Source organism: Poecile atricapillus, chromosome 2, assembly GCF_030490865.1.
Source record: "Poecile atricapillus isolate bPoeAtr1 chromosome 2, bPoeAtr1.hap1, whole genome shotgun sequence".
NCBI classification, from domain to species: domain Eukaryota; kingdom Metazoa; phylum Chordata; class Aves; order Passeriformes; family Paridae; genus Poecile; species Poecile atricapillus.
Genome location: NC_081250.1, coordinates 125,510,636 through 125,536,736, shown reverse-complemented (window position 1 = coordinate 125,536,736; position 26,101 = coordinate 125,510,636). Strand labels below are relative to the sequence as shown.

General features: G+C 41.2%; 2 protein-coding genes across 2 annotated transcripts; both read right to left on the bottom strand.

Moving 5' to 3' along the window:
• Positions 1-6,588: 6,588 nt before the first annotated feature.
• On the bottom strand, positions 6,589-11,259 carry LOC131576233 (fatty acid-binding protein 5). Its single transcript, XM_058832692.1, has 4 exons — positions 10,963-11,259; positions 8,030-8,202; positions 6,976-7,080; positions 6,589-6,853 (listed from the first exon to the last, which is right to left on the bottom strand). The coding sequence occupies exons 1-4, from the start codon at positions 11,036-11,038 to the stop codon at positions 6,803-6,805; spliced, it is 405 nt and encodes a 134-aa protein (XP_058688675.1). The 5' UTR covers positions 11,039-11,259; the 3' UTR covers positions 6,589-6,802.
• A 9,980-nt stretch (positions 11,260-21,239) lies between these two features.
• On the bottom strand, positions 21,240-24,526 carry MRPL53 (mitochondrial ribosomal protein L53). Its single transcript, XM_058832669.1, has 3 exons — positions 24,378-24,526; positions 23,330-23,442; positions 21,240-21,651 (listed from the first exon to the last, which is right to left on the bottom strand). Exons 1-3 carry the CDS (start codon positions 24,464-24,466, stop codon positions 21,524-21,526), a joined length of 330 nt encoding a protein of 109 aa, XP_058688652.1. The 5' UTR covers positions 24,467-24,526; the 3' UTR covers positions 21,240-21,523.
• Positions 24,527-26,101: the final 1,575 nt, after the last annotated feature.

The window sequence follows — 26,101 nt, the reverse complement described above, 5'->3', positions numbered from 1 at the left end:
AATGCAAGGCTTTCCATTGATATCAAAGGCTGTTGCTTCACAAGATGCTCTCAGCACCTCTCTAATAAATGCACTTAGCTCTTGATGTCAGCAGGAATCCAGCCCAGAAATCCAAGTCAGTATGATTCAGCCTCAAAGCAGAAGTTAAATCTCCAGTAAAATCTATAGAAGAAATTATGGAAGAGTGCAAAGCATATCCTGAAATTTAAATACATGAGCACAACACAACCAGAGAAATCTCACTAAATAGAAAAAGGAATTTTATTTTATCTCTAAGAAAACAGTCAATTATAGTGGAACAAAGATACAGCTGACCAAAAGGATTATCAGCTGGGGGAAAGGGAAATTCCAGTAGATGTCTGGAGAGCTTCTCACACAGACAGTGTTCTTAATGACAAGGAGGGATATGTAGCCATATCCAAATAAGTCACTAACTACATGAATTAGAGCTATGGCTGATGATCTGAGTTTTCAGAGCTTTATCTAAGATGTTTTAAACACTCCTAGAGGTTTGGTACACTTTATTTCCAATAATAGATAATTTTTCAGATTTATGTTTTCTGTAACAGAAAAATCTCAGGGGAGACCTTTCTTAACAGATTTGTTATTTTGATCATATTATATAAAACTGTATTTGAAAGTATATTTAATTTGAATTGTTCCTTCCTTCTCTGCAGACTTGTGACTGTGTCTTAAACATTGATCACAGGGATTTGACAGATATGACTAACTGGGAGCAGATGTAAAACATGAGGGAAAATCTCAGAACTCTGAAAATGAAGGTAAAAACAACAGAAATCAAAAATTAAGCTATAAATTTTTGCATTCCAACTTGAAACTTGAGTTCCAGTTCCGTCCAGATACGATGAAATTTGTCCAGATCTGTGAAGTTTTAGCTGACAGATTAATAAAGGAAACAGATGAAGTTTTCAGATGAAGTTGTTTACTTCATTTGATTATCACAAATTACATTCAGAAATTAGTAACACTGTCACTATTTTAAAAAAATTAATTCAGCAGAGATTGGCTTTTTGGGTAAACACATATCTATCTATTTTCTTAGGTCAGGACTATACTGATTAAATACTGCAGAAAATTCTGCTTAAAACCACTTCAGCACAAGCATAAGAACAAAGAGCATGTGGAAACAATTAAACCTCTGGCTAATATTGCTTAGACATTTACTGCATTAAAATCAGACTTTTAAGATGGCTGCCATGGATAACATTGCATGCAGTTGGAGTGGAAAGTCGTGCACTTACTTTTCATCATTCTCTTGGTGCCGAAAAACAGAGTGAAGAAAACAAGCTTAAAAAAAAAAAAATAAAAAGGGGCAGACTGGGAAAGATACACATATTAATTCTTATTCTTCTTAATCCCTGTTCCAGTTTACCACAACAGCTGGATATTTGGAATCTGAGTGACCTGTTAATCTTTTTCTAAAACAGGAAAAAAAGAATAATCTTTCTGAAGAAAGTGAGCATACAGAAGGATAATGCTGGGGCCCAGATAAGCATGGAGTGTTAACAACAAGGGGAAAGAGAAGTGAGGATGTTAAGGCACTGAGGCGTCTGTGATTTCTGTTCTATTCAATTGGCTTCCTTTCCTCTGTCACGGTTTAAGAAAAGCAGCCAACATTTAAGCAAGTCCTTTTCAGGACTGTATTCCATGAAGTGGGCAGTAAGAATACAATCATTGAAACAATACCCCCAGCAGAGAAATGCACCTTGCATTTTCATTCTGCATCTCACCAACAGAAAAATATAAATGTCAAAGAATAGAAACATCTCATTTTCTGAACTTTATGAAATCTGGACAAAGCAAGGCAGTTTAGGAGAATGAGATGAGACAATAAAAAGCACTCAGAGCAAATCCTAGCATCAGATACTGCTTTACGCAATTTAAGATATAGTATTAATATTTTCCCTTAATTACACTACCCAATAAAATAGGAATAATTCCTGCTGGTATACTCTACTGCTACTTATAGAATTAAATTGCCATAACAAGGCCTGGCCATAATTTCTAGAGTGAAGAGTCAATCCAAGTTGCCCTCAGCTCAACCTACCATGTACTCAAGGAGCCTTTGTACTCTAGGAGATTCCAGAGACTCCCTGTCATGGACTCGCTGACCTCAGTTCAAGGTTTTCCTTGAGGTCAAGCCATGCAGGCTATCCTATTCTGTATGCTTTTGAATTTGCTGATCACCACACAAGACTTTATCACAGGGCCCCAGAAGAACATGCCACAGACATTCAAGCCACAGAAAAAGAACACCCCTGGAATATGCAGCAGCAACTCACTGCCTTCCCAGCTTTAAAACTGCACCCAGTCCCTCAGTTTTCTGTTGGACACTTGCACTGCACAATGAGCTCACCCTTAGCTAACACCTCTTCTGAAGGCAGACTCAAGGATTTCAAGCAGGAATTCCCAAGGGAACCAGAGCTCTACCAGGGGGAGCAAAAAGTCCAACCCTAGACAAGTGGTATGCATGGTCCTCAGACTGGGATATTTTGTCCTCTGGTATTTAATTTCAAAGTGCACATCTGTGTTTAATGACAAACACGTTATTTATTTTAAAGTGTCAACAATACTCTTTGGGATTCCGCAGATTTTTGTAAGACATTATCTGAAACTGGTTCTAGGTTGCATGTATTGCAGAAACTTTACATTTCTTCTGAAACTATAATGAACTTCACATGTAAATATCTTCAGAATATAATTAAGACCACCTGGTAGAGGGAATTGATTTTAAAAACATTTTTGCTGGAAAGGAAACCAAATTCACTCTTGGGAGCAGGGTCTCTCACAGTGTTTCCTTTTCCTCTGAAATAATAGTGTGAAGTAAAACCATTCTGGGAAGTGTCAACAAAAACTTAATTTGATGTACAAGGGCTGAAAAGCCAAAGCTAGAAGAACCATGGGACAAAAATGTGTTTACACAAATGCTGGATTTTCTCCAAAACCTAAGAAAATAGTGCTAAATCCTCTCAGGGGCTGAACAATGGGACTGAAATTAGGCATCAAAGAATAATTAATATATGTTAACTTGCTCCCACCTACTCTCACACTGGGATTTTTTTCCCTACGGTCACAAATAATCAACACACTGCAAAGGTTTCTAATCCATTCATTGTGTCAGCACATACTCATGCAGGGAAGGAATAGCCAGCAAAGGTCTGAGTGGAACTGGTGTGCATTACTGCTTTTATTTTTGTTAAACCATTTTATGTAGAATATAAATAATATGGCAGTTCCTTCATAGAAATTAGTTTTAATGAATTTTTGTGTAAAATCTGAAGATACCTGAGCTGGAGACTGATACTCTGACAACCAGCTCAGACACAGACTGACACCCCAGGCTGAGCTGAAATGGGGCTTCTGGGCAGAGACCCAGGTCTCCCTTGGGATCCCAATAAATATTTACAGGACACTTATTTTCAGCATCTGACCTTAATAAGAGTTACTTTGAATGGACTGCTTTATGAAGCAACAGAATTCATAGCACATAATATTATGTGGAAGTAGATAACGTGGTTTATACAATACTAGATTTTTAAGTCTTAACCTGAAAAAAAAATGAGTGCCTATTCAAGGATTAATTTGCTTTTCAGATGTTTGAGTCTCAGTTAATATAGCCCAAATGGCCAATGGAAGAGCAAAACTGTCTTCCTACACTTGATCTTCACACCTGAAGAAATAAGCACTCCTCTTTTTCTGGACAGCTGACAGCTATCAGTGGAATCATATCCTCAGAAAACTGAGATGTTTCCTACCATTGACTTTGTTTTTTAAAAAACTTTGATCTGGAGGGCATGTGTGAGATAGGAAGGGGAGAGGAAGAGGAAAAGCCGGTATTAATTTCAGAGATTGCAGGCAGAGTAGGATAACAATTTTGAAATAAATCATAATACCAAACCATAACAGGAAAATCCTTAACAGTCTGAGCATTATACAGAGACAGCACACTCTCCACAAAGCACAGTGCTATCTCATTAGTGTTCCTGGAAAGCTCGAACAAGAGACTTCCCTAATGTGGTGGAATATCAGACCTAAATTACTAAACAACTTCATTTGCTACTCCTTTATCCCACTTTACTACCAAAAAAACTCCCACTTAACCACCCACTCATCAACAAACACATAAACAGCAGCTTCTTCCTTGTAAACAGCAGAACTACACCAATTTGAGAAGACAGTGAGATTTAAAGATATAAATTGTACACTGCTCATGACTTTAAATTAATGTGTTTTGGTCACTGCTTCTCTTTGAGATCCTTTCATCCCTCCAAAGTATTTTAAAAAAATGTACTAAAATGTCACAACAAATCTTGTCTCCTTATTTATTTCTTTAGCATTATAAAGCAGTCCTGGCTGGATAATGCACAACCTCTTTTTCAGTTCTACTCAGAAGTCTTATTTTCTGCCTTCTTATGTGATACAGTGAACTACAGTGATTCAAATTATTCAAATGTCAGGACAACTGGCTATTTTGCACTGATGAGAACGTTTGTGCATATAAACTCATGAAGAGTGAAGCTTTTTACTAGTATAATAAATAATGGGAGGAAACTGGAAACTAAATATATTCTCAAGTCTTGAGCATCATAAATCTTGGCTTGCAGTAGTATAAAACAATTGTCATTTTAAGTGTATGGTCTAATCTAACACAAACAGGTTGTATATACGGTAGTTCTGGGTCTCAGTATACTTACATTGAAGTTATGGCAACTGAGGCTGGAGCTATCAAAATAAAGCAAATAAATATGTGAGACTAAGTAGTTCTGGAGAATTAGCTCTAAAGAATTCCAGTTTCCTCTTTATCTACCTCTTATCATTGGTCAGCTTCTGTTTAAGAAAATTTCTTATGTGTGCCAAGAGACCTAGTTATGTTTTTCTTCCATTTAATGTCAAACTGTCACTTCCGTGTGCAGTCTTTCCATCATCAAGGTACTTTAATGGTCCATCTCTTTCATCAGGGCGCCTATTTTCATAACATTTGTGGAAGAATAGTTATCTTTGGGACCTCTAGCCTCTTCTTCACATGTGGCTGAAATTTGGAGAGCACAGATACACAGACTTTATAAGCTTTGTTTCCAAAGGAAATCACTCCGAAAAGATACTCTTCTGCCTTTTGTTTTACAAGAAGTGATCTCATTGTAATCAAAACGGATGTCCTATAAAAGACATTGGACTGTTTTTCCATTCAAATGAAAGATAAACAATTAACACTAGCCAGGATCAGGAGTAAACGAGCAGGGGTAAGTGATAGAGCAGTGACCCCACAGAAGGCTTAATGCCCAGTTGAAAGCAGCAACACTGTCTCTTATGAAAGGAGGCAGGATTTTCATATCACGCCTGATGCTGTTTAGTAGATCCCTTATCAAATCAGTTTGTTTTCCATATTACTTCTATGGGTAGATTCCTTCTATTTCTAATGTATAAGACTACACTTTGTCTTTGGGGTTCATATTAAAATGATGGAAAATACCACTAGAAAATAATGTGAAAATTGACAACCCGAAAAGGGGCCATGGAAAAAAATTGCAAGAAATATTCTCCAGGGAGAAACGCTTTCTGAGGACAGAAGTAAAAGGGGATGACACCATAAGTAGTCATAAAATTATGAAAAGGATAAATGGTCCAAAATTGTGGGAAAAGTCACTTTCCATGGTTAGCAGAATGAACACAAAATAACAGATTTTTCTGTTTGAGTAAGCGCAGTAATATGATAACTGCACTGAGCAGCTAAAATCTCAGAAGTAAAAATTGGTTCTTCAATGACAGATGCAGCAAACAGGACCTGTGCAATTGCATGATCCCCCAGGCTACTGAATTCATGGAAACATTCCTGTCACCAAATGGTTTCACTTTTAGGACATACGTGTCTGGTATAACACAAATTCACCTAAAACTTTTTAATTTTTATGTCATCTGACATCTACTTGGCATAATAGTAGCATTATTGGCTCTGTTTCCCAACCCATGTAAAAGTAATACTCAAGACACTGATATTTCTGATTATTTATTATGGCACTTCAAAGCATATAAACTCCATTGCTAGGTGTTTCAAACAAATTAAAAAAAAAAAAAGAAAAAATGAGGCTTTAGGTTTTAGGCAGTATTTAATCAGATTTCGGTTACGATTTTTTAGAATGTTACTAGACATGGAATAAGAGTTTTGCTAGGAAGTCTTCTTAAAATAAGGCTTCCTTTCAAGAAAGTGTGTGCTTGCTTAGATTTATTGTTCATTGGCTTACTGGTATATATATACTGAGATTAAGAAAACTGTGGGTTTGAAACACAAAACCAAACTAACCCTGAAAATCCATTCCTCTACTTAAACACCAATTTAGCTCATCTCGTATTAATACCCACCCAATTCTATTTACTTTGTAACATGGAGGTTAGAAAAAGCATTCAAATTTTGGGCTGTGGAGTTGTTCCAATCCCGGATTTTACTGTTTTAGAAATTAGAGATGTTTGCAATATATTGGCTTGTCTTGTGCTGAAGGGAGATTGTAGTAGACCCTAAAACCAGACCCGTTTTTATGAAGCCTCACTTAAAATTCCACTATAGTAACGACCTTTCCACTTCATATACTCAACAATTTTATTTAATAGCCTAACTTCAGAATAGTTACATAATAGTTACATCACGGCCTTTAAAAAGAATTGCACTCAGCTACTCAGTCCATTGAAATACTAGAAAACGGGGAAAAGGAAAATAAGGAGTGAAAAGGAGCTCTGTCCACTGAACTGAGTTGTTTGCAGCAAGTTCCCACTGAACCTGAAGATGTCTTCATGCTTTCTGGTAGACTCTAACACACTTGACACCATTCATGTCACATTCCTAGAAGATAAAAAGATGGATTTATGTTGTGCAGATCAACAGGGAAAAAAGACATGTTAAGAGTTACATTTCAGGCTACCAACCAGCAGCACTTGGGGATCAGAAAGTGTGACTGAACTCACCACCACCAGCTGTCCATCCACAAGCTTCCTTGTTATTGTGGTCTTCTTGCCATCCCATTCCTGCTCTTGAATCAATGACCCATCATCTTTTAAGCTGACAAGGGTCTGAAAGAAGAACCTGACCATCAATATTTTTCCCATGACATTTCGGCAGCACTGAGGCTTTTCAACACCTTATTCCAAATGAAAGATTCCCACCCCAGTTCACTCAATAATAATTTTATCATTGACAACTACAAAGCCAGAAATTATCTTAAACATTTTATCAACCCTCTTCTTACAGTAACTAACTCACTGCTCATTCATTCACTGCTTTGACACATTTCTGCATCAGACAGACCTTTGACAGCATCCAGCAGACGTTCTCTGCTCATCTCTTTGTTACATGGGCTTTGAGCTTTTGTGTAGCATTTATCTGATTTTGCAGTAATAGATGAACTGAAAGTGTTTGGCTGGAGGGAGGGGGGTGATAAACAGAGAGCGCTCACACAAGGAAGTGAGATGTGTCCGTTGTGTTTTACCTCCTTTGGGATAAATATTCTCCCTACTAGGTGGCAAGGAGAAAGTCTTTGCCTTCTAAAACTGGAGTTTAGTGACAATAATTCACATGGCTGCATTGCGGTCTATGATCCCACCCCACACTGAACCAGGCTCTCTTGTTATGCAAATATGAGACAGAGCAGAAAGGTTAACCCTAGGGCTGAATTGCCTCTGATTAAACATCAATGGCATTTTTTTCCACAGGCTTCAAATGAAGTGGCATTTGGCTTTAACAGGGATTTAGAGGTCTGTTAGTTTTACTAAAAAAAATGCTTCTGCTACAAAATGAAAACAGCAAAATACACAAGACTATTGATTTCAGCATTCTCCCTCTTCGGAATTTGCTTAATCCATGTTAAAAAAAAATAAAAAAATTCAATGAGACTTACAGAGACAACTGCTCATCAGATAAAGCATTGTTAGTGCCCATGCTAAAAACTGATTTTAAAATAGCATCTCCCTCTGTAAAGCGCCCAAAGAATTGCCTTTTGTCAACGAAGTCTAGTATACTGACCTGAGTTTTCCTGCCATCTAATGTATTTTCCTCGAATTTCTCACCAAGCTTGAAGCTGAACTGTGAAGTTTTGAAGGTGCTTTCTGTTTTCATGGTGATTGTGTCCCCATCCTTAATAATGTAAACATCTGGTTTGGCCATGCTTCCCATTTTTCTCATAGCCATACCCACACCTGCAAGGCGAGAGGCACAGAGTGTCACAAAGTCAGTTAAACCCTGAGGCTTAGGGCCACACAAGAATTCAAACACCTAATTCCCATTTAATTAGGCACTTAAGTACACTTGAGAATCAAAGCTCAAGAGCCACAAAGAAAGAGGATGTTTTAAATTTTCCAAAGCTTATTTCCAGAGTTACTCTTTTGTTTCCTCAGAGAGCTAAAGTTAAATTTATTTTGCCCTCTAGAGGATTTGTAGATATCCCAAAACTTGGCACTGATTTTTTTTTTTTTTTCAAACAGAAATAAAGAGCAAACAGGAAAACAAACACAAAAGCTTAAACTAAATTAAATTATTCTCTTAAAATTCTGAACACTTTAAGAATTCTACAAATTATTTTTAATTGCCAGATTGATCCACTTTATTCAAACTCAATAAATACCCTTCCATTAATTTGTACACAATTGCAAACATGCCATTTTAAATTAAACTTCATCTTTTACATCCTGTTTACAAAGTATGGAGTTGTGAATTAGCAAATCATTACCATAAAAAATAGTGCTTACACACATGCAAAAGACAGAGAAATGGAGAAATGAGCAATTTGCAAATGGCTGAAAATTCATGATCTGGAGACAGCAGCCATCAAAACTCTTCAGATTCACCTGCTATCAGCCCCTGCATACACTATTTGGGGGGGTTACTTGAATCTTTTTGATCTGAAGGATAAAAATACAAGAGGGAAGCAAGCAACAAACATGAATCCATCAAACTGTAAGTGCATATCTGAACCACAAAGTGATATGCAACCAAACGGGGCAGAAAGTACCTCCAAGTCAGTGAGTGCCTGGGTTCTGCAACTGGTGTGGTTAAAAAATGTTGTCAAGTATCAGCACAGCACTCCCCTGGTATGTGGAGGTAAGGACTGAGTCTTTGAGAGGGAAATAAAGTACTTTCCAGACACTGCTTTCCAGACTCAAATGAGATTCCAGGATTGAGCCTTAAGCTTGAGGTCACAGAGAAAAAAAGAGTTATCCTCAGTCCAGCATTTCTGATCAGAACTGGAAATCATTGCCACAGTAACCTCCACAAACATTCTGTTGCTGTAGTCCAGGCCAGAGTAATCAGGGAGTTATTTGATCAGCTACAGCTTGGGATCCAACTAAACAGAGATGAGCTGCATGTCTTCCATATGGCAAGAAGTGAAATTCCAACTTCTTTGTCCTCAAATGTCCTTTTACACAGAATGAGCAGAATCTCATGAGTGTAGTCTCATTTATGGTGCATCAATAGGATCAAAGGCAGAGAGTTTCACAAGTAGCCAGTAAGGTGAAATCCAGTAAATGACTGGCTCCTAAAATGTGACTTGGTATAAATTTAATTGCCTAAATTGTAAATGTAAAATGGAAAAGTGACTGGTTTATTATTTCAATCTAAAACCAAACATGTCTGTTGCTGCCTACACATGGGAGGTGCTCTGCAGTTGCAGCACCTAATTTCTACTTTGAAGTTGCAACTTGGCACACGCCTAGGTCTGGCCATTGGACATAAGCACCAAGGCATCCTAATCCATAGCTCAACCAAGCTGAGCCTAAAATTCTTGAATTTCCAGTCTCCCAAAGACTTCAGTCCAAAAGGCTTTTTCACATCATGCATATCACATACTAACTAACAGGCCTCCCAAAATATAATTACAGCCACCACTGCAGAGCGTAAATGCAGTGATGTTTTTTGTACTTTACATGAAGAATGCAAGACCTAAATTCATTCTTCTCTTCCCTCTAAAGATAAGGCTACATCTTCTGCCTCTTGAGAAAATATCATGGCTTTCATCTGTGTATAAATTGCCAAAAATAATAGTTCCTGGGCCATATAGACACTGCGAGGTATCTATCACCTGTCAGCCAGGATGCTCACAGGAAAGTGGTAAATCAGAGCTTGCAGATGAGGCTCCTTGTCTGCTAGGTGTGGTCTTCATCCGGTAACTTCGTGTTGCAAAAAAATGTAGGGCAACCTGGACGCAGGGATAACAAGCCAGGACCATCCCCCTGAGATAAAGGTGCTACTACCCACAGAAGAGAACACGCAAAGAGCCTCCGGCAGGGCAGCCGATTACCCACGGGCAGCTGATCCAGTTTGGCTTTCTCGGGCGGGGACACCCAAGGTGACTCCACGGGGAGGCAGCCCCGGCTCAGCAGGTCTGTGTGCGGCCGCCCCGGGCGGGATGAGCCAGCCCGGCCCCGGTGCAGCGCTGCCGTGCGGCACCCGCCGCGCTCCCGGCTCCCCGCCCCGGGCACCACCGGCGAGGGAGGGGCGAACCGGCCTAAGGGCGAACCGGCCTAATCGCAGCCGGGCTGCCGGCACCAGCTGCTAATCCCGGCTGCTGCGGAGGGAGGCGGCGGCGGGAGGTGCCTGCTGGTGCCGGCACCTGCCTCACGGCAATTACGATGCAAAAAGGGTCGCTGACATCTTCAGGGCGCGGAGGCAGAGGCGGTAGCTCTCCCGCGAGGAAAGGTCTGCTGCCGGCCAGCGCTCCCCGAGCCGAGCCGAGAGGGCTCGGAGCCCCCCGCGCTGCATCCCGGAGAATCCCGGCATCGTCCCCGCAGCCGCCGCCCACCCGTGGCTCACGGCCGGGCTGCATCCCACCCTCGGGCCCGGCTCCGGGACCGCGTTCTCCGCGGACCTTGGACAGAGCCTCGCCGGCCGGCAGCGATAGCACATCCCCGGGACGGCATCCCGGCATCCCTCCCGGGGGCGGGGAGCCGCCGGCTTCTTACCCAGCTCCTTCATGTACTCCTCGAAGCCCTCGCTGGAGACGAGGCACCATTTACCCAAAAACGCGTCGATGGCCATGGCGATGGCGGCGCTGGAGCTGACGGCGTCTCTGTAAAACGTGAAGGCAGAAGGACGGGCTGCAGCGAGGCCGCGGCCGGCTTTATAGCCGGGCAGGCAACATGTGCTGCCGGGAAGAGCCAATGGGGCTCCCGCCGCGCCCCGGCCCCGGCCCCGCCGAGCCCCCGCCCGGCGAGTCCCGCCCGCGGCGGCGGTGGCAAGAGCGAGCACGCCGCGGCACTGCCCGCCCTCCGCCCGCACACACGCTCACGCACAGACACACAGACACACACTCATACCCACGGACACACACAGAGAAAAGGCACACTCGCGTACACTCGCAACCCCTCTTCGCACCACACATGGGAACGCCCAGGAGTGGTGGGACACTGCCAGACATGTCCTGCCGAGGGATGCTGTGGCCTCAAAGCTCCTTCGAACAAACTCCATCCGGTGTGGTCAGAGTCCAGCGTGCTGAGTGCGGGTACCCATGCCCTCCTAGCTAGACTCTGAATGCTAAGTTACACTGTTTATTACATGTCATGTTTTTTTGAAGGCTAATTGAAAAAGTCATCATATGGCACAGACACAGAGCAATAAGGCATCAGCATCCCAAAGCAGTTTATTGGGTTTGTTTGCCAGCCTTCACAGAAACTCCCCAACTCCCACTGGTACATCACATATTATTGAACCACAGCAATCCGTAAGTACTGTGACCTGGGAGCAGACCTACATGCACACAATGGTCAGTTTAGCAAACAAAATCAATCAAACTACAGAATTAATGTGCGTGCTTGCAGTACTCAGGAAAAATCAAAGCCTGAATGCAACCTCATGCCTTAGTATTGGAAAAATGGAGACATGATATCTCTTTTTTTAGCCCATATTGAACTGCAATTCCTACATTAGGAAGGGTAATTTCCTTAAAGGAAAATACTGCAGCTGCCACTACTGTACACTGGCACAGAAGTGGCATCATAAAATATACTCAGTCAACAGCCCCTGTGAGATCTTGACCAATCTTTTGTCAAATTCTGTCAGATGAATAGAAAGATTTACTGTCATATTCTGTGTGGAAGCTACTATTTTTAAGTCACATTAAAAATCCTGATTCCAACATAACCCCTAAAATTTGTTTCCAATATCAGGGTTATGCCAATCTCTGCCTCTTTTGGCCTTGAAACCCACAGTTACTTTCTCCTGTCTGGAAAAAGAGAAATGTGAAGATACATCTGGCATCTCAAGGATTTTTAAGGAACAGCAGTGACTACACCTGTCTGCTAGTACTTCCATGAAGGAGTTTGAGATGAAGGTGTCAAAACCAGAGAAGACAACAAGGCAGGTCCTGTGCTGGTTCCAGCATTTCACAATATGAGAAGGTGCCATAAGGCCAAATTTTGGAGCAAGGAGGATTTTTTTCCTTTATGCTTTGCTGTGATACAACTTCACACAGCAGCTAGAAATTTGAAGGAAGTAGAATGTCAGATTTGTCATACACAAAATAAACAGATAATTTTTGAACTGATATTTTTTAAAAAAAATTCCTCTAACTTTCCTTCCATACGGAACTGTCTTTAATTACTTTCTGCTTCTCTGACTATATGCTTGGTTTTAATATGCAAACAACATTGTAGCATCTGCTTATAAGACAGGGTCACATTGCTTCTTTTTTGTGTTATTAAGTAGGTACATTGAAACACAGGACTTTCAACATTCTTCCACTTTTTTTATTATTATTATTATTTGATCTTGTGTGTGTGTCTCTTGTGTAAGAGATTTCAGAGTAAATGTTAAACTAGGGTGATGTTTACTGACTAATTCATGATAGTTGAATTAACATGCTGTCCATCCTGCAGTTCTCTGGTTGCTTACAGAAAGGATAAATGAAAAGCCATTAGATTAGGGATCAAACAGAATCATCCTTCAGGAATTAGGAAGCCTTCAGTCTTGTAAAGCAGGGACAATTTCTAGAAATAGATATCTTGGCTTTACTCCACATACACTAGCAAATCATTTTGGATCCACATTTCTGCAGTGCTGCCTGCAGATGGCTTATGATATGCAAATGGTTGTCAGGTACAAGTGCTGATAATACAGCAGAAGATGTAAAATCCACTATTTCCATCTAGTGGTGAGACAGTATTCCTGGATCTGAAGTACCTGAAGATCCAGTTACCTACCTGTGCTCGACAGTTTTGAATCCTCCCACAAGTCATTTTGCCTGATTTATTCTCCTTACAAAATTTTCAGGTCTATGCATGTAAATTCATATGAGACTTAAGAAGAAAAGAGGCTCTTATCTCTCTTTTCTGAAATGAAGATTGTTAGTATACAGTGAAAAAAATCTCACTCAATTCTTACAAAGTCTTAATGTTTTGAAAATTGATCTATCTAGTGGTATGGATTACTGGCTGGGATATCACCAATGCCACATCTCAAAACTTCTTTGAAACAGAAGAGTGCTGAAACTGTTGGTGTAGCAAATAAAGTAACTATAAGGGGCAGAGAGGTAACCTTCTGGGTAATGTAGTGTGGCCTGGGTTACAAAATATAGATTGTTTCTTATCTTGACAGTACAGTATATATTTGCCATATATGGTCCTACTTTGGGAGGCAAACTAAAATGTTCAGATATCCAGAGGTTCTTCAGCCACAGGGATTCATCCCTGTATATCTCAGTTCCTGCCTGGTTTGAGGTTGACATCACATTCAGACCTTTCTGTTTGTGCAGTCTTCTCTTTAGATATATTAAAAGAGAAGCAGCAAATACATGCATACCTATGGACACCATTGAATTCCTATGCCACATGTTGCTGTTTCAGTGCACACAGAATAAATTCTCTGAAGTTTTGCTCATTTTCACATTGGACTATATATTGTCTAGGAAGAGGAGAATCACGTTTACAATGAGTAGTGTAATTTTTCCTGAGGAAATGAGCTGCACGGCAAGCACGTAGCAGCATTTAGGAGCAACCACCACCTTGGCAGCTTGAGCCTAACCAGGGTGAATGCTTTCCTGAGGTAATCAAACCCTTGCACCTTGTAGGAGGGGAGGATATTACAGTACTTCACTACCAAGCACAAGGCAAAAGAGCTCAGAGAGACCTTCATTCTACTCCTTCGGGCAGGTGTGCGTCGTGCAGTGATGCTTCTTCTGACGTGGGAGCTGGGAAGCTGTGGCCAGCAGTGTTTGAGGTTTCTCTTCACGTAGCCATAGATTCACCTCCTGCATGAAAGCTAAGCCATATTTTGTCTTTTGGAGTCACAAGACCTGCTCCTTGGGCAGGGCAGAGCACCACCTCCTCGTCTGCAACATATCACTAATGAGGTTCCATAGGAGGTGTCACTTTTTCCCTAGACCTTTATTCATTAAACTTCCCGTACGTTTAACTTGGAGGGAACCCAATCTGATAGCACTGTGTTCTACTGTGTAAGGGAGAATCTCACTTTCCTTCTAGTGTACAGACATATTGTGTACATAGACCACCCTTTCTAAGTGGTAGGCTTCTTTTAGATAAGATTAATTCTTGAGAAAGCCTTAAAAAATTGTCAGGAGAATTGGACATCACTGCCCAAATTTTACTCTTTTGTCTATCCCTAGCTGTGGAAAAAAGTTAAAGTAGTCCATGAATAATAGTTACTCACCCCCAAGGCATGGATGGGAAAAATGCATAGGTACCAGAGTTTTGTTTCTGTTTCCTTGTTGTACAAGTGTGGTTTTCCCTTCCCAGCCATGTCATCACTGGGCAGACATGATGAAACACGTGCTACAGTTGCCTAGCTGGCCTAAGGAAGCTTTGCCATTCAAGAGATGTTTGCTTGGGCAATGCTAGACCAGGGATTATGAAGCAACAACACATGAACCTGCAAGTTTTCCTTTGTATGTCAATATGCACAAGATCTCCTGGTGTATCAGCATTTCATTACCTCTGAGCTAGAAGAGCTAGTATTGTACTTTATAAAAGAGCTAGCTTGTATTTTATCAATGAACTTTGAGCAGTACATCTGTTTTTCGAGTCAAAACAAAGCCATATTGCTCCCAGCATGGAGCATGGGTCCAAATAATCCTTGCTGTGGATCTGGAGCCTGCTGCATCTGCCCTGAGTAGGCAGCTGTCAGGGTGGACAGCTCACGTGTGCCGGCGCCCCGGTGCTCCTCATGCCGCAGAGCATTACTATAATGCAATTAGGGTGCTGGCAGCCTGAGCCCAGCTCCTGTACGCTGTCAGCAGCACGTTCAAAGCAAGGTTAAAGGGAAATGCTTCTAGGGCAAAGTTTACTGTGGCAATGGTGTCACAGCTCACCGATTGTAGTCACTGCCTCAGTGATGAGAGAGAAAGCTCCAGAAGCCTCCTTCCTTCTTGGAAGAAGACTCCAGGACTCATTTTCTTCATTCGAGACAAAAAATTATCAGATGTCAGATCCAGACCAGGTCAGAGTGACTGCAGATATGCGAGCTTTTCCTAACTTTGGAAGGTTGGGAAAGCTATTTTATTTAGCAGCAGTATCTACCCTGAACACCAAACATCTACATATAAGAATAAAAATATTTTTATTTCTTTTCAGAATTTTATAATCAGCACAGTCATTACAATGCTAAAAAAGAGATTAGGGTGACTACAATTCCTCCATGGCTGTGGTTTTGGTGCTGAAAAAGCCTTTGATCCACATAAAACAAAAGCTCATTAGCAGGGAATACCTGCTCACAGAAGAGACTTTCAGAAAGTAAATATTCTGGCATGACTTTTAAAAACCTCAGACATACAAAAAAAACCATCCCAAATGATGTCTCAGTAAATAAAGACAAATAAAACCTCAACTTTGTCCTTTCTGTGTAGTCTGGAACAATAAGGACACAAGGGCAAAGAATATCAAAATTATTTTAATAGGTAAAGATAAAACAATTCTTTTTACCAGTGATGAATAATTATATTATGAAATTTGGAATCAATAAAATACAGATATGATCACTGGATTTTAAAAGCTTTAGCTTTTTTCTTTGATTGCTATCATAAGTAGAATTCCATTACTGAGGATATTGATCAACCACTGTGAAGGGAACCTCTGGAAAAAAAACAAGGTTTCATTTATAGTTATAACCATACTTCTCATTCTCAGGGTGTCACAGAGGAGAGCATCATTGTACAGAAATTTGAAGGGCAGAGCCTGACACTCATACTCTACAGAGGAAGGTTTTTCTCATTGTGAGGTGGATATCAACACCTTTCCCAGGAAAGCTGGAGAGGGGCTGCAATTGCTCCTCTTCCTGTTGAGCACAATCATGTAGTAGGGTGCTAGGAATATGTGTAGTCTGTTTACCTGACCAGGGCTCCCAGAGGACTTCATCCTGGGGTGAAAAGGGCTTAGGTGTAAAACACCTGGGACACTGTTGATGGGGTTTCCTTTTTACCAAACAGCACAAGCTTTCTCACACCTGCACACAGCAGGAAGAGTAGCTCCCTGGGCTGCTGCTCAATGTATTAGCTTCCAGTTCTGATTCATCTTTCAAGCCCTCTGTTTTCATGGGCTGTAGAAGAACATTGGGGAAAAACCCTTTAGAAGCTAAAGCCAGTTTTTACTATTTTCCCATTGCCAATATGCTAAGTTTACAAAGAGGGTTGACTACATGACTCATGTTCAAAAGTCTTGTAAGAAAATTCTTGCCTCAGGCATCTCACACAACCATGCAGGACAAGCAGGTATTTTCCAGCTTGCTCTTCTGGACTTGAAAAGTTTCACAGTATTTGAGTTTACATCCCTGATTCCATCTCAAGATATGATACTACATATCCAACAACTAGACCATAGAAAATTTGTAAGGAAGTAGGAAATTACACTGCAGTAGCCTGTTTTTTCCCCTATACTTCTGCCAAAAGTTTTTGGTACTGATTATACCACGTTTTATTTTATGTGCAGCTTAACTAGATACTAGTCTAGCTATTTGAAGGAAAGAAGTAACCATCTGATTCTTAAATTTCTCATTCCCAGTAAATACTCTGAAATTCATTTGAGCAGTGAATTTTGAAGTCAAGTTCTATAAATCTTCATCTAGAAAAAGAAACTTTAAAAACTCCATGAAAATACTTATAGTTTCTTTTATTCATGTGAATTACTTGAACCACACAGATTCCCCAGTAGTAAAAAGACAATTCCTTGCATCCATGCACGACCTGTGTCAGAGAGGACAAACTTGGTGGCTTTGCATGCCAACCATGCTATTTTTACAGTAACTTTGACTTCTTGTTGAAAAAGGCTGGAGGGTTCAAAAGAAACAGAGGAGTGGCACCTGCTTAAGGAAGGAAGCTGCTGCTATCCCTCCTACCTTTCCTCTGAACTTCCTGCAGCAATTGTCAGTCTGAATTGTGAAAATCTGTCCACTAAGGATGTCTTTCCCAGGCTTTTCTCTATTGACTAAGCACTCCCTTCACAAACATGTCTGCTGGTCCACTTTTCCAGTTATTTTGCCTTAAAGGAAATATTCATATGGAAACAAGTCAAACTCACCTATTCCAGTGAAGCACAATACAAAGATCTCCTTTGATGTGGTATTAACCTCTGATATTAACACTGCCAGTTTGTAGGGGACTATTTTAAGTCAAGCAGAATTTCTAGGCTTGCCTGAACTCTACTTTCAAGTATCACTTTGGAACTCAAGAGTCATGATCAGAACAGGTCAGCAGCTCCTTTGCCTTCACACTCCAAACATCTGTCCCTGAGTGCATCCTCTGTTTTGTAAAATCCTGAGAAGACCAGCTCAATGTAAAGACCATTTTTCATTAATCAGAAGCAAAGTACCACGTCTACTATGCCACTCCCTCCATACCATCCCAACATTTATCCGCTTACAGAGCAAGGCTAGCAGGAAGCAGACAATGGTCTACCAGCATGGAGTGGTCTACCAGCAGCAGAGTACCTTGGCTGCTTGAAGCTACTGCATGCTCTTGGCAAACACTAAAAAGGGCTCAGAAGAGTGACTCAGGCCTTCCAAGGGGAAAAGGGGAGCCTGGATGAGATCAAACAATACCATTAAGGAAAGATACTATTAGGCCAGGTGATGGAGGAGGCAGAGAAGTGCATCTGGAAGAGTCATCACTGACAGGCAACGTGTCAGTCTCAACTCCAAGCCACTCAATGGAAAGGCAAGGCCTGCATCCAGGGAAACCGGTTGCACGTGGAGTTGGTGAGGTGGGCAGTGAGCCAGCAATTCTTAAAACTGCAAGAAATGTATACACATGTAGGAGATACATTTGAAAGCAAGCATCTTGAGAACTGTTAAATACAGTCCCAGGATATTCAGCTTTTGAGGGGTTTTTCTGGCTTCCTTGTACCACATAAAATCCTTCGTCATTTAAAATTCAAACAAGCAGAGGTGAAGAACTTGCAATGTTCACTAACACTGCTGCTCCTAGTTGAAATCTTTAATAAAAATACCATTATCTTTTTCTAAAAACAATGCTGTAGATACCTAAAAAGGGAGTACCTCAGCAAGGCTGTGTTATCTGAATGGCATATTCATCCATTTCAAGACTATTTTCCCCATGCACTGATAAGAATGTCTAAATAAATATGTATTTGTACAATGAAAAGACCTGAGATGATTCTAATAATTGCTAGATCTCCAGGCATTAGAGATTTAGCCATTTTATTGTCATCACCTGCTATCACCCATCCTATGTGGCCGTGGTATTTGCATTTAGGCAATCCTAGTTTTTTAGGATCTGTTCCAGTTCCTTTTATAGTTGGGTAAGCACCCATATTTTTGGTGGGATACAATAATCAAGATTAGTGGGCTAAAGAATAACAACATGCAAAGTCAATGCTAACCCAGACACGCTTTGTTGTGCATGAGTGACCTTAATACCCTGTACATCCCCAGCGCTGGCCTGTGCATGGCAGGAAGCTGTCAGAGCTTTGTTTTGGGCAATCAGCAGCAGGAGCTGGGAGTGTAGGAGCAGCTTGCAGCAAAGCTATCTAAATGCTGGGGGAAGAAAGTTGTTACAGATTATCTTTAGAGTACTTGAAAAATAAATTTGTACCTTTATCTCCATGATACAGGGAAAGCAATTTTCTACATATTAGCATAATAATCATCAAAGGAGTGCCTTCTTTCCCATCTTGCTTGTTTGTATAACTCCAGTATCTTGTAGTCTCGAAGATGCACATTTTCAGCTTGATTTTTCTGTCCTGTAGGTTTTGCTTTACACGTTGCATGTTAAAAACCCAGTCATTACTTCTTTCTCATGCACAAAACGTACCAGAGCTTTATCACTGCAAACTGCAGTTCCTAGCACCCACAGCAAAAGCAGCACCAGCCTACACCTCATCCCCTGAATTGATGGTGAACTCCAAATGGTGACATTGCAGGCCTTTGGCCTAACCTAAGCAGGAATGTGTGGACTAAAATGAATGCACCTAGCAGAAGTGTGTGTTTTTACAGAGCAGAATGCCTATCCATGCTAGTAAAGCAAAAAAAGCCAAAACTACCTTTCTTTGACAATAGAAGGGGTTCATTTTGGTGATTAAAAAATAGCTAGGGTCTTAATTTTTCTCCCTTTTCTATTCATAAATATAAGCCACAATCTTGGGCCAAAATAAATATTATAGAAACTTAATTATTATTAATAATTAATTTTTCATGACTTAACTCCTGTTTAACTCTTTAGGCACTTACAGATGGCTAATTATTTAAGATGGATGTAGGCACTTTTAGTACACTGATATACAGACTGTCACAGAAAGAAAAAAAATGCAAAAATCATTGATATGTTACAGTAAGACGGTTTTTGAGCATATGAACACATGATTAACCAGGAGAACAATAATTGTGCATAGGTCTTCCCCTTGAACAACTCTCACTCTTCCTGCAAAGCTTTTTCAGATAAAGTCATGGTGTATGTTCTTCTAAACTGTGGGGAAGAACAAAACAAAACAATAAAACAACCTGTCCTTTGAACATTCTTGTTAATTTGGTCCTCTTCTGCGGTACTCCTCTAGCTTGACAGGATTTAAAATCCTCTCCATTTCAGGTGTTCTCATAACCCCTCCACTATAAGGGAGCTCAGCAGCAGGTTTAGCAGCTCAGTACCCCAAAACCACTCTGAAGAGCTTGTGGCCTAATAAAAAAAAGTGCTCCAGTGCAGAGAAGTATTTATCCCAGACAAAGTTATTCACATCTCTTGTTCCCACATCCAAATTTCATTGAATTGTCTTATGTTGCGCTCTTCTGTTTGTTGCAAACACATGGGAAACACCCAATGTCTTTAGCACAACTCTCCTCCAACATAAGACACCACCTTGACTTCAACATTCTAATGAAGAACTTGCAAAGAATTGCCTTGACAGTGCTATTTAAAACCATCTTGCTTTCAGAACGGACAGTGTTCATTTAATAATCTTGGCAAAAGTAAGGTAAAACAAGTTTCAGATTTGTGTCCTAAATTTGCTGCCAACTTTGGAAATTCATGTACTAGTTTTAGATAAATCAGGCACCTGATTAAAAAGGTAGAAGCCTCTCAAGAGTATCACACCTGCAATTCTCAAAACTGGAACTACATTTTTGTTATGAACAAAACTGATGCACATGAAACACATGTGCAGCTGACACCTTTACCTGCACAGCCTGAGGAGAAATCGACTCTTCCAAACCCACAGAGCTTTGCAATACAGATGAGACACCTAAGCAGTTACTTTAATAAATAATAGGGTTGGACATGGGACTATAAACACCAAATAAAGCTCTCCCTTTGATCTTTATAAATTGAGATATAAAATTAAATATCCCAGAAGTGAGTGACAAAACCACTACAAAACTGAACTTCAAAGATAGCTCTTCTCTCCAATTATCAAAAAAACTAACTTGAGTTAAACTTAGTAACTTCTATGCAGGATGAGTAACTCTACTGTGTGTTGACAGTCCCATAACCTTGTTACTTTAATAGCTGAGCTAAATTTACATTTAGCAAATTTCCCACTTCCTTCAAAAAAAGAGGAAGAAAGTGGTAGGGACTTAGCAACAGATGTATTATAAACATAGTTGTACAAAACCCACTCTGTATTTGCAGCCTGGTGTCCCTCAGCTAAGTCAATGATGAATAATTTTTAAAGTTGTCTTCAAATTTTTAATAAATTTAATAGCTTTTAAATAATAATAATAACTACTCCAAAAATGTTTTGCCTTACACTTATAGAAATTTTGTAGGAAATAATGTCCAAACAGATCTGGCTTCACTGCAGTATTAATTTAATAACTAATGTGTATTATTCACATTGATGTTCAAACACATGTGATATTAGTCCAACATGCAGCTGCTTAGAAAGATGCATTCATGCACCTTACACCACTCTGACCCACCAATGTTAGAATATCTGTTGATCTAGTATGTTCCCCTTCAAGGGAAGGCAGGGATTTTTTGGACATCTCTCAGATTTTGTTGCATAGGAAAAAGCCTTCTGTGCAGCCTGCTGTTTCTAACACATGTAGATGCAAACACAGTTGTTTTTCCATTCTTCAGGGATTCTTCCTCTTGCTTTTCTGTTCTTCCTTAAGGTCTTTTGCATTGCATCTGGACGCCAATGCTGTTAACATTTCCCCTGTCGTCAAGTGGGCTCCCTTCATAATCAGTCGATCTCCATCAGCTATAAATGAAGAAAACCTTAAGAAGTCACAAAGTGATAACTACTCTGGTGTGCAGTTATTTTGTATATATAAATCCAAATACCCAGTTCACTTTGTCTGATTAGAAAATACTCCAGCTGTCGAGGAACCTGACTATGCACCACTGCCAAATGAACATATCAAACTGCACGCAATATGCATTTAATTTTCACTTCTGCACTGCATTATTGAAAAATCTGAAGCATTTGCCCAGGTATGCCTACAGTAAGAACACATTTGATAAGGATGGTTCACACTATGCCCCCGAAGTCTCCTCACAAAAGGCAAAGAGGGCATTGGAAGGCACAATTTCCACACATGGTTAAGCATTTTAGTAGTCTGTTGTCTGTGGTCCGTTTAACGTACTTCTTCAGCCAAGACAACAAATTGGTTCACACAATCCTGTGGTTATAATGTAAAAAAATTAGGAAGTACTAGGATTTCCAGAATTCTGAAAGAATTTGTTTTAAAACAGGCAGGGAGCAGAAGTTGAGTATTACCCAAGTGAATTATTTTGCAAGATTTGCAAATACAGAACCAATACCCAAAGCCGTATAGTGAAATACCATGCCTAGTGTCCACATTTCAGCCTCATCTTTGCCAACTACAAGGGCTACAAACTTCACTGGAGAAAAATCAGCTCTTAAAAAATAAAGAGTTTAGAGGTGTCTTGGCATTAATGAGATAAACTTGTTTGGGTTTACACTGTGAAAAAACATAGAGCTTTACTGCTTTAGTCTTAATACATCACAAGGATGGGAAAGACAGAGGCATGGGGGAGAGAGAGAGAGAGAGACAAGCAATGTTAACATTGAAAAAGGTAGACTTTCCTAAGCAAAACAAAGACCAATCAATACTTTTGACATTTCCACCAATTCACTAAAAATATGGAAGTTTAAAGATAAGAGAGTAGCAGAAATCAGTATTAGTGAAAACTTTAATGGGCTACATGACATATTGGTCTATTACAGCACAGCAGGAAAGAAGATGCAGCCAGAGAAAAGGACAAAAGCAGATTAGAGCCATCTGTTCATAGCCTAGAATCTGGGATGGTTCCAGAACTGATGAAATTTCCACCACCAATTCCTTGCCCGCTCACTATACCCTCAAAGGAAACCAGGATATTTGTTGTACGTAGTTGACCTCATTCTGCAGGTCCATCTGCACATGTATAGCCCTCACCCATCTGAACAGTTCCTTCAAATTACAGTTACTCAGTTACATAAACAACTAAAGGTATTCAACCCTCTGCTCTCAAGACCGAGATGCCTCCATCACAGCTAGCATAAAAAATTACAGAAAGCAAACAGATTATTATATAAAAACAGAGCTACATTTACTTTCCTGGAATTCTACCTGACTGCAAGTACATCACTAGTTTTAAAATTATACTCAGCTCCAATGTTGTCAGTTGTTGGATCTAAGATCCCTTAGATCTAACAACAGTAGAGACATATATACACATTTATCTAGACATCAGGCTGTTTGTGACACCCTCATTCTTTTTTCTTCCCATCTGCACAACAGCTAGTTATGGACCACAGCCCAAAAAAAAAAAAAAAAAATCACAGTTTTAAAAAAATAAAATATAGAATACAATAACATTGTAACAACACAAACCAGGGTGTTTTTTTGTTTGTTTAAAAACAAGCTTCTTACCAAACTTAACATCTACAACTGGTTCAGATCCATCATGTCTCACATCAGCAGTCACTTCACAGTTTGTATTAGTAGCTTGGATTTTTTTATGGTAAATAGATTGAAGAAATTTTCTGAAAATATATAAAATATATATTAAATATGTTTTAGATAGAAATTAAAGTAAGCATATTTCTAAAACAAAATTGCATATGTCAATACTGCTGGGCAAAGTGTAAACAAAATAGGATTTGTACTTCAGTTCAGACTTCTTATGTGAGAATCACTCTTAAAAGTCCAAATGGATATTCCTTATATACTAACATGTAAAAAGCATACCAAAGAACTTTTTAAAACTTCAGTGTATACACTTTCTGTGTTTCTCTTAGCTAGATTAGTAACAATAATTTAAAAATAAACAGCAAACGCATTTACATTTTTATTTATACATCATTTGCTTGCCAATGTTTTCTTGTTTGGGTTTGAGACAGCATTTATTTATACGACATCTTTGGTCTCCTGTAGAGTTCTGAAATGTATGACAGCTACTTTAAGCCGCTAATTCTGGCAATTTAAAGATATTCTGAATTAAGCTGTGCTACTAAACTAATTTTTAAAGGAGGTGTGCCTGTAAAGTCATTGCAAAACGGCATTTTGGAATTGTTTGGTGCAGAACCTACCCTTAAATCTCTCCAACAATTCATTACCGGGATTGAGGAGTGCCCCGCTTCCCCGTTACCAGCGCCTGGAGTGTTTCCATGGCCTCACTACAGCATCAGCCACCGCGGGGCAACCCGCTGGGCACTCTGCTAAAGCTCGGCACACACGCCTGGAAAGAGGGTCCAGGGCTGGGCACAGGCCCTGGGGACAGGGGCACGGAAGGAGCCCGGGGTGCCAAAAGCCCAGCCCCAGCGCCCGCCGGGAGACGCGCGGAACCCGCGCAGAAGCCGCCAGCCGGGAGGCCGCAGGAAGGGCGCAGGAAAGGCGCACGGAGGACGCTGGAACGCCTACAGACAAGGAGCCCGGACAGAGCGGGCCGGGGCCAGGGCCGCTCCCGCAGCCCGCTCACCTGGTGCTCTCCACGTTGGGCTCGAAGGGGCAGAACCGGACCACGATACTCTTCACCGGCCGCAGCACCACGCTCACCTTGGACGCCATGTTCTTCCCGCCCCCTACTACAGATCCCAGCAGCCCCCGCGCAGGGGAGGGAGGTGGCGGCGGCGGCGGCCTGCCCCGCGGGAACCTGGGAAGTGTAGTCCATGCCGCGGCCGACAGGGCGCGAGGCCTGTGGGTACGCTGTCGTCTCTGGGAGGCTGCCGGCCCCAGGAGCCTTGTTTAATGACCCGAGGCGTTCGGGGCCAGGCTCCTTCCTGGCTGTGGAGGGACAGGGGCCAGCCTGCCTGTGTCGGAGAATCATAGACTGGTTTGGGTTGGAAGGGAGTTTGAATTTCATGTAGTTCCAACCGCCCTCCATATGCAGGGGCACCTTTCACTAGACCAAGCTGCTCAAAGTTCCATCCAGCCGGCCCTTGAACACCTCCAAGCATGAAGCATCCACAATTTTTCTGGACAACCTGTTCCAGTGCTCCACCGCCCTCGCAGCAAAGAATTTCTTCCTAATAATCTAATCTGAATTTATTCCCTGACAGTTTGAAGCTTTTCCCCCTTGTCCTGTCACTACCTGCTCTTGTAAAAAGTCCCTCTTCCGCTTCCTTTTAGGCTCCCTTTGGTACTGGAAGGCAAAAACAAGGTCTCCCCCAGAGACTTACCTCCTCCAGGCTGAACAGCCATGACTCTCTCAGCCTTTCCTTGTAGGAGGGGTGCTCCATCCCTCTGATTCGTGGTCCTCCTCTGGACCTGCTCCAACTGGTCGATGTCCCTGGTGTACTGAGGAGCCCAGAGCTGGATGCAGCAGTCCAGGTAGGTTTTCACAAGAGTGGAGTAGAGGGAGAAGATAAAGATCAGTGAGGGGCTGCCAATACAGCTAAAGATAAATTAGAAGCAATATTTTGCAATACATCAAGGAGGAGAGAGATTTGCAAGAGGCACTGCTGCTAGAAGTGAACACATCTGGATTTTTGTTCGTGACTGGTTATGTCCAGGAGCTGCTTCCCAGCCCTTGAATTAAGCCTGGAGAAGAGGAGGCTCAGGGGGGACCTGATCACTCTCTACAACTCCCTGAAAGTGGAGTGAGGAGTGGCTTCTTCTCCCAGGCAACTAGCGACAGGGAAAGAAGACATAGTCTTAAGCTGCACCAGGGAAGGTTCAGGTTGGGCATTAGTAAGAAATTCTTCAGGAAATGGAATTGGAATGGGCTGCTCAGAGAAGTGGAGGAGTTACCATCCTGTTTGAGGGAATCCGGGATCTGCCACTTGGTGCCGTGTTGTAGGTGACAACGTGGTGTTTGGCCACAGGTTGGACTTACGTGATATATCTCAGAGGTCTTGTCCAACGTGACTCTGTGGCTCTGTCTGGGTGTCGCCGTGTGTCCTGGTGCCACTAGATGGCACACACCTCCCTGGCAAAGGGCCCCCAGCGCCGGGACCTTGGGGAGGACGGCAGCCACGGTATTCAAGCACACGTTGGGAATTTCTGTGCAATATTCCATACAGACCCACGATCCCGACCTACGGGAACTGCATTTAATATCTGTCAACTCCTGGAATGGGTAACTTATTTTTAGAAGCTTATCTTTGTTTATAACAACTCCTCTTCCTTAAAAAACTGACGTAGTGATTCAGAAAAGTGATTGTCTTCACTGAGATGTGGACAAGAAATTAAGTAGCAAAACTA

Coding starts and splice junctions, on each gene's coding strand:
- LOC131576233 (XM_058832692.1), bottom strand. CDS start 11,038: ATGGCCATCGACGCGTTTTTGGGTAAATGGTGCCTCGTCTCCAGCGAG. Junction 8,203..10,962: donor GGAGTACATGAAGGAGCTGG/GTAAGAAGCCGG, acceptor CTCGCCTTGCAG/GTGTGGGTATGGCTATGAGA. Junction 7,081..8,029: donor TAGATGGCAGGAAAACTCAG/GTCAGTATACTA, acceptor TTCTTCTTTCAG/ACCCTTGTCAGCTTAAAAGA.
- MRPL53 (XM_058832669.1), bottom strand. CDS start 24,466: ATGGCGTCCAAGGTGAGCGTGGTGCTGCGGCCGGTGAAGAGTATCGTG. Junction 23,443..24,377: donor CCCAACGTGGAGAGCACCAG/GTGAGCGGGCTG, acceptor ATATATTTTCAG/AAAATTTCTTCAATCTATTT. Junction 21,652..23,329: donor AGTTGTAGATGTTAAGTTTG/GTAAGAAGCTTG, acceptor CTTCATTTATAG/CTGATGGAGATCGACTGATT.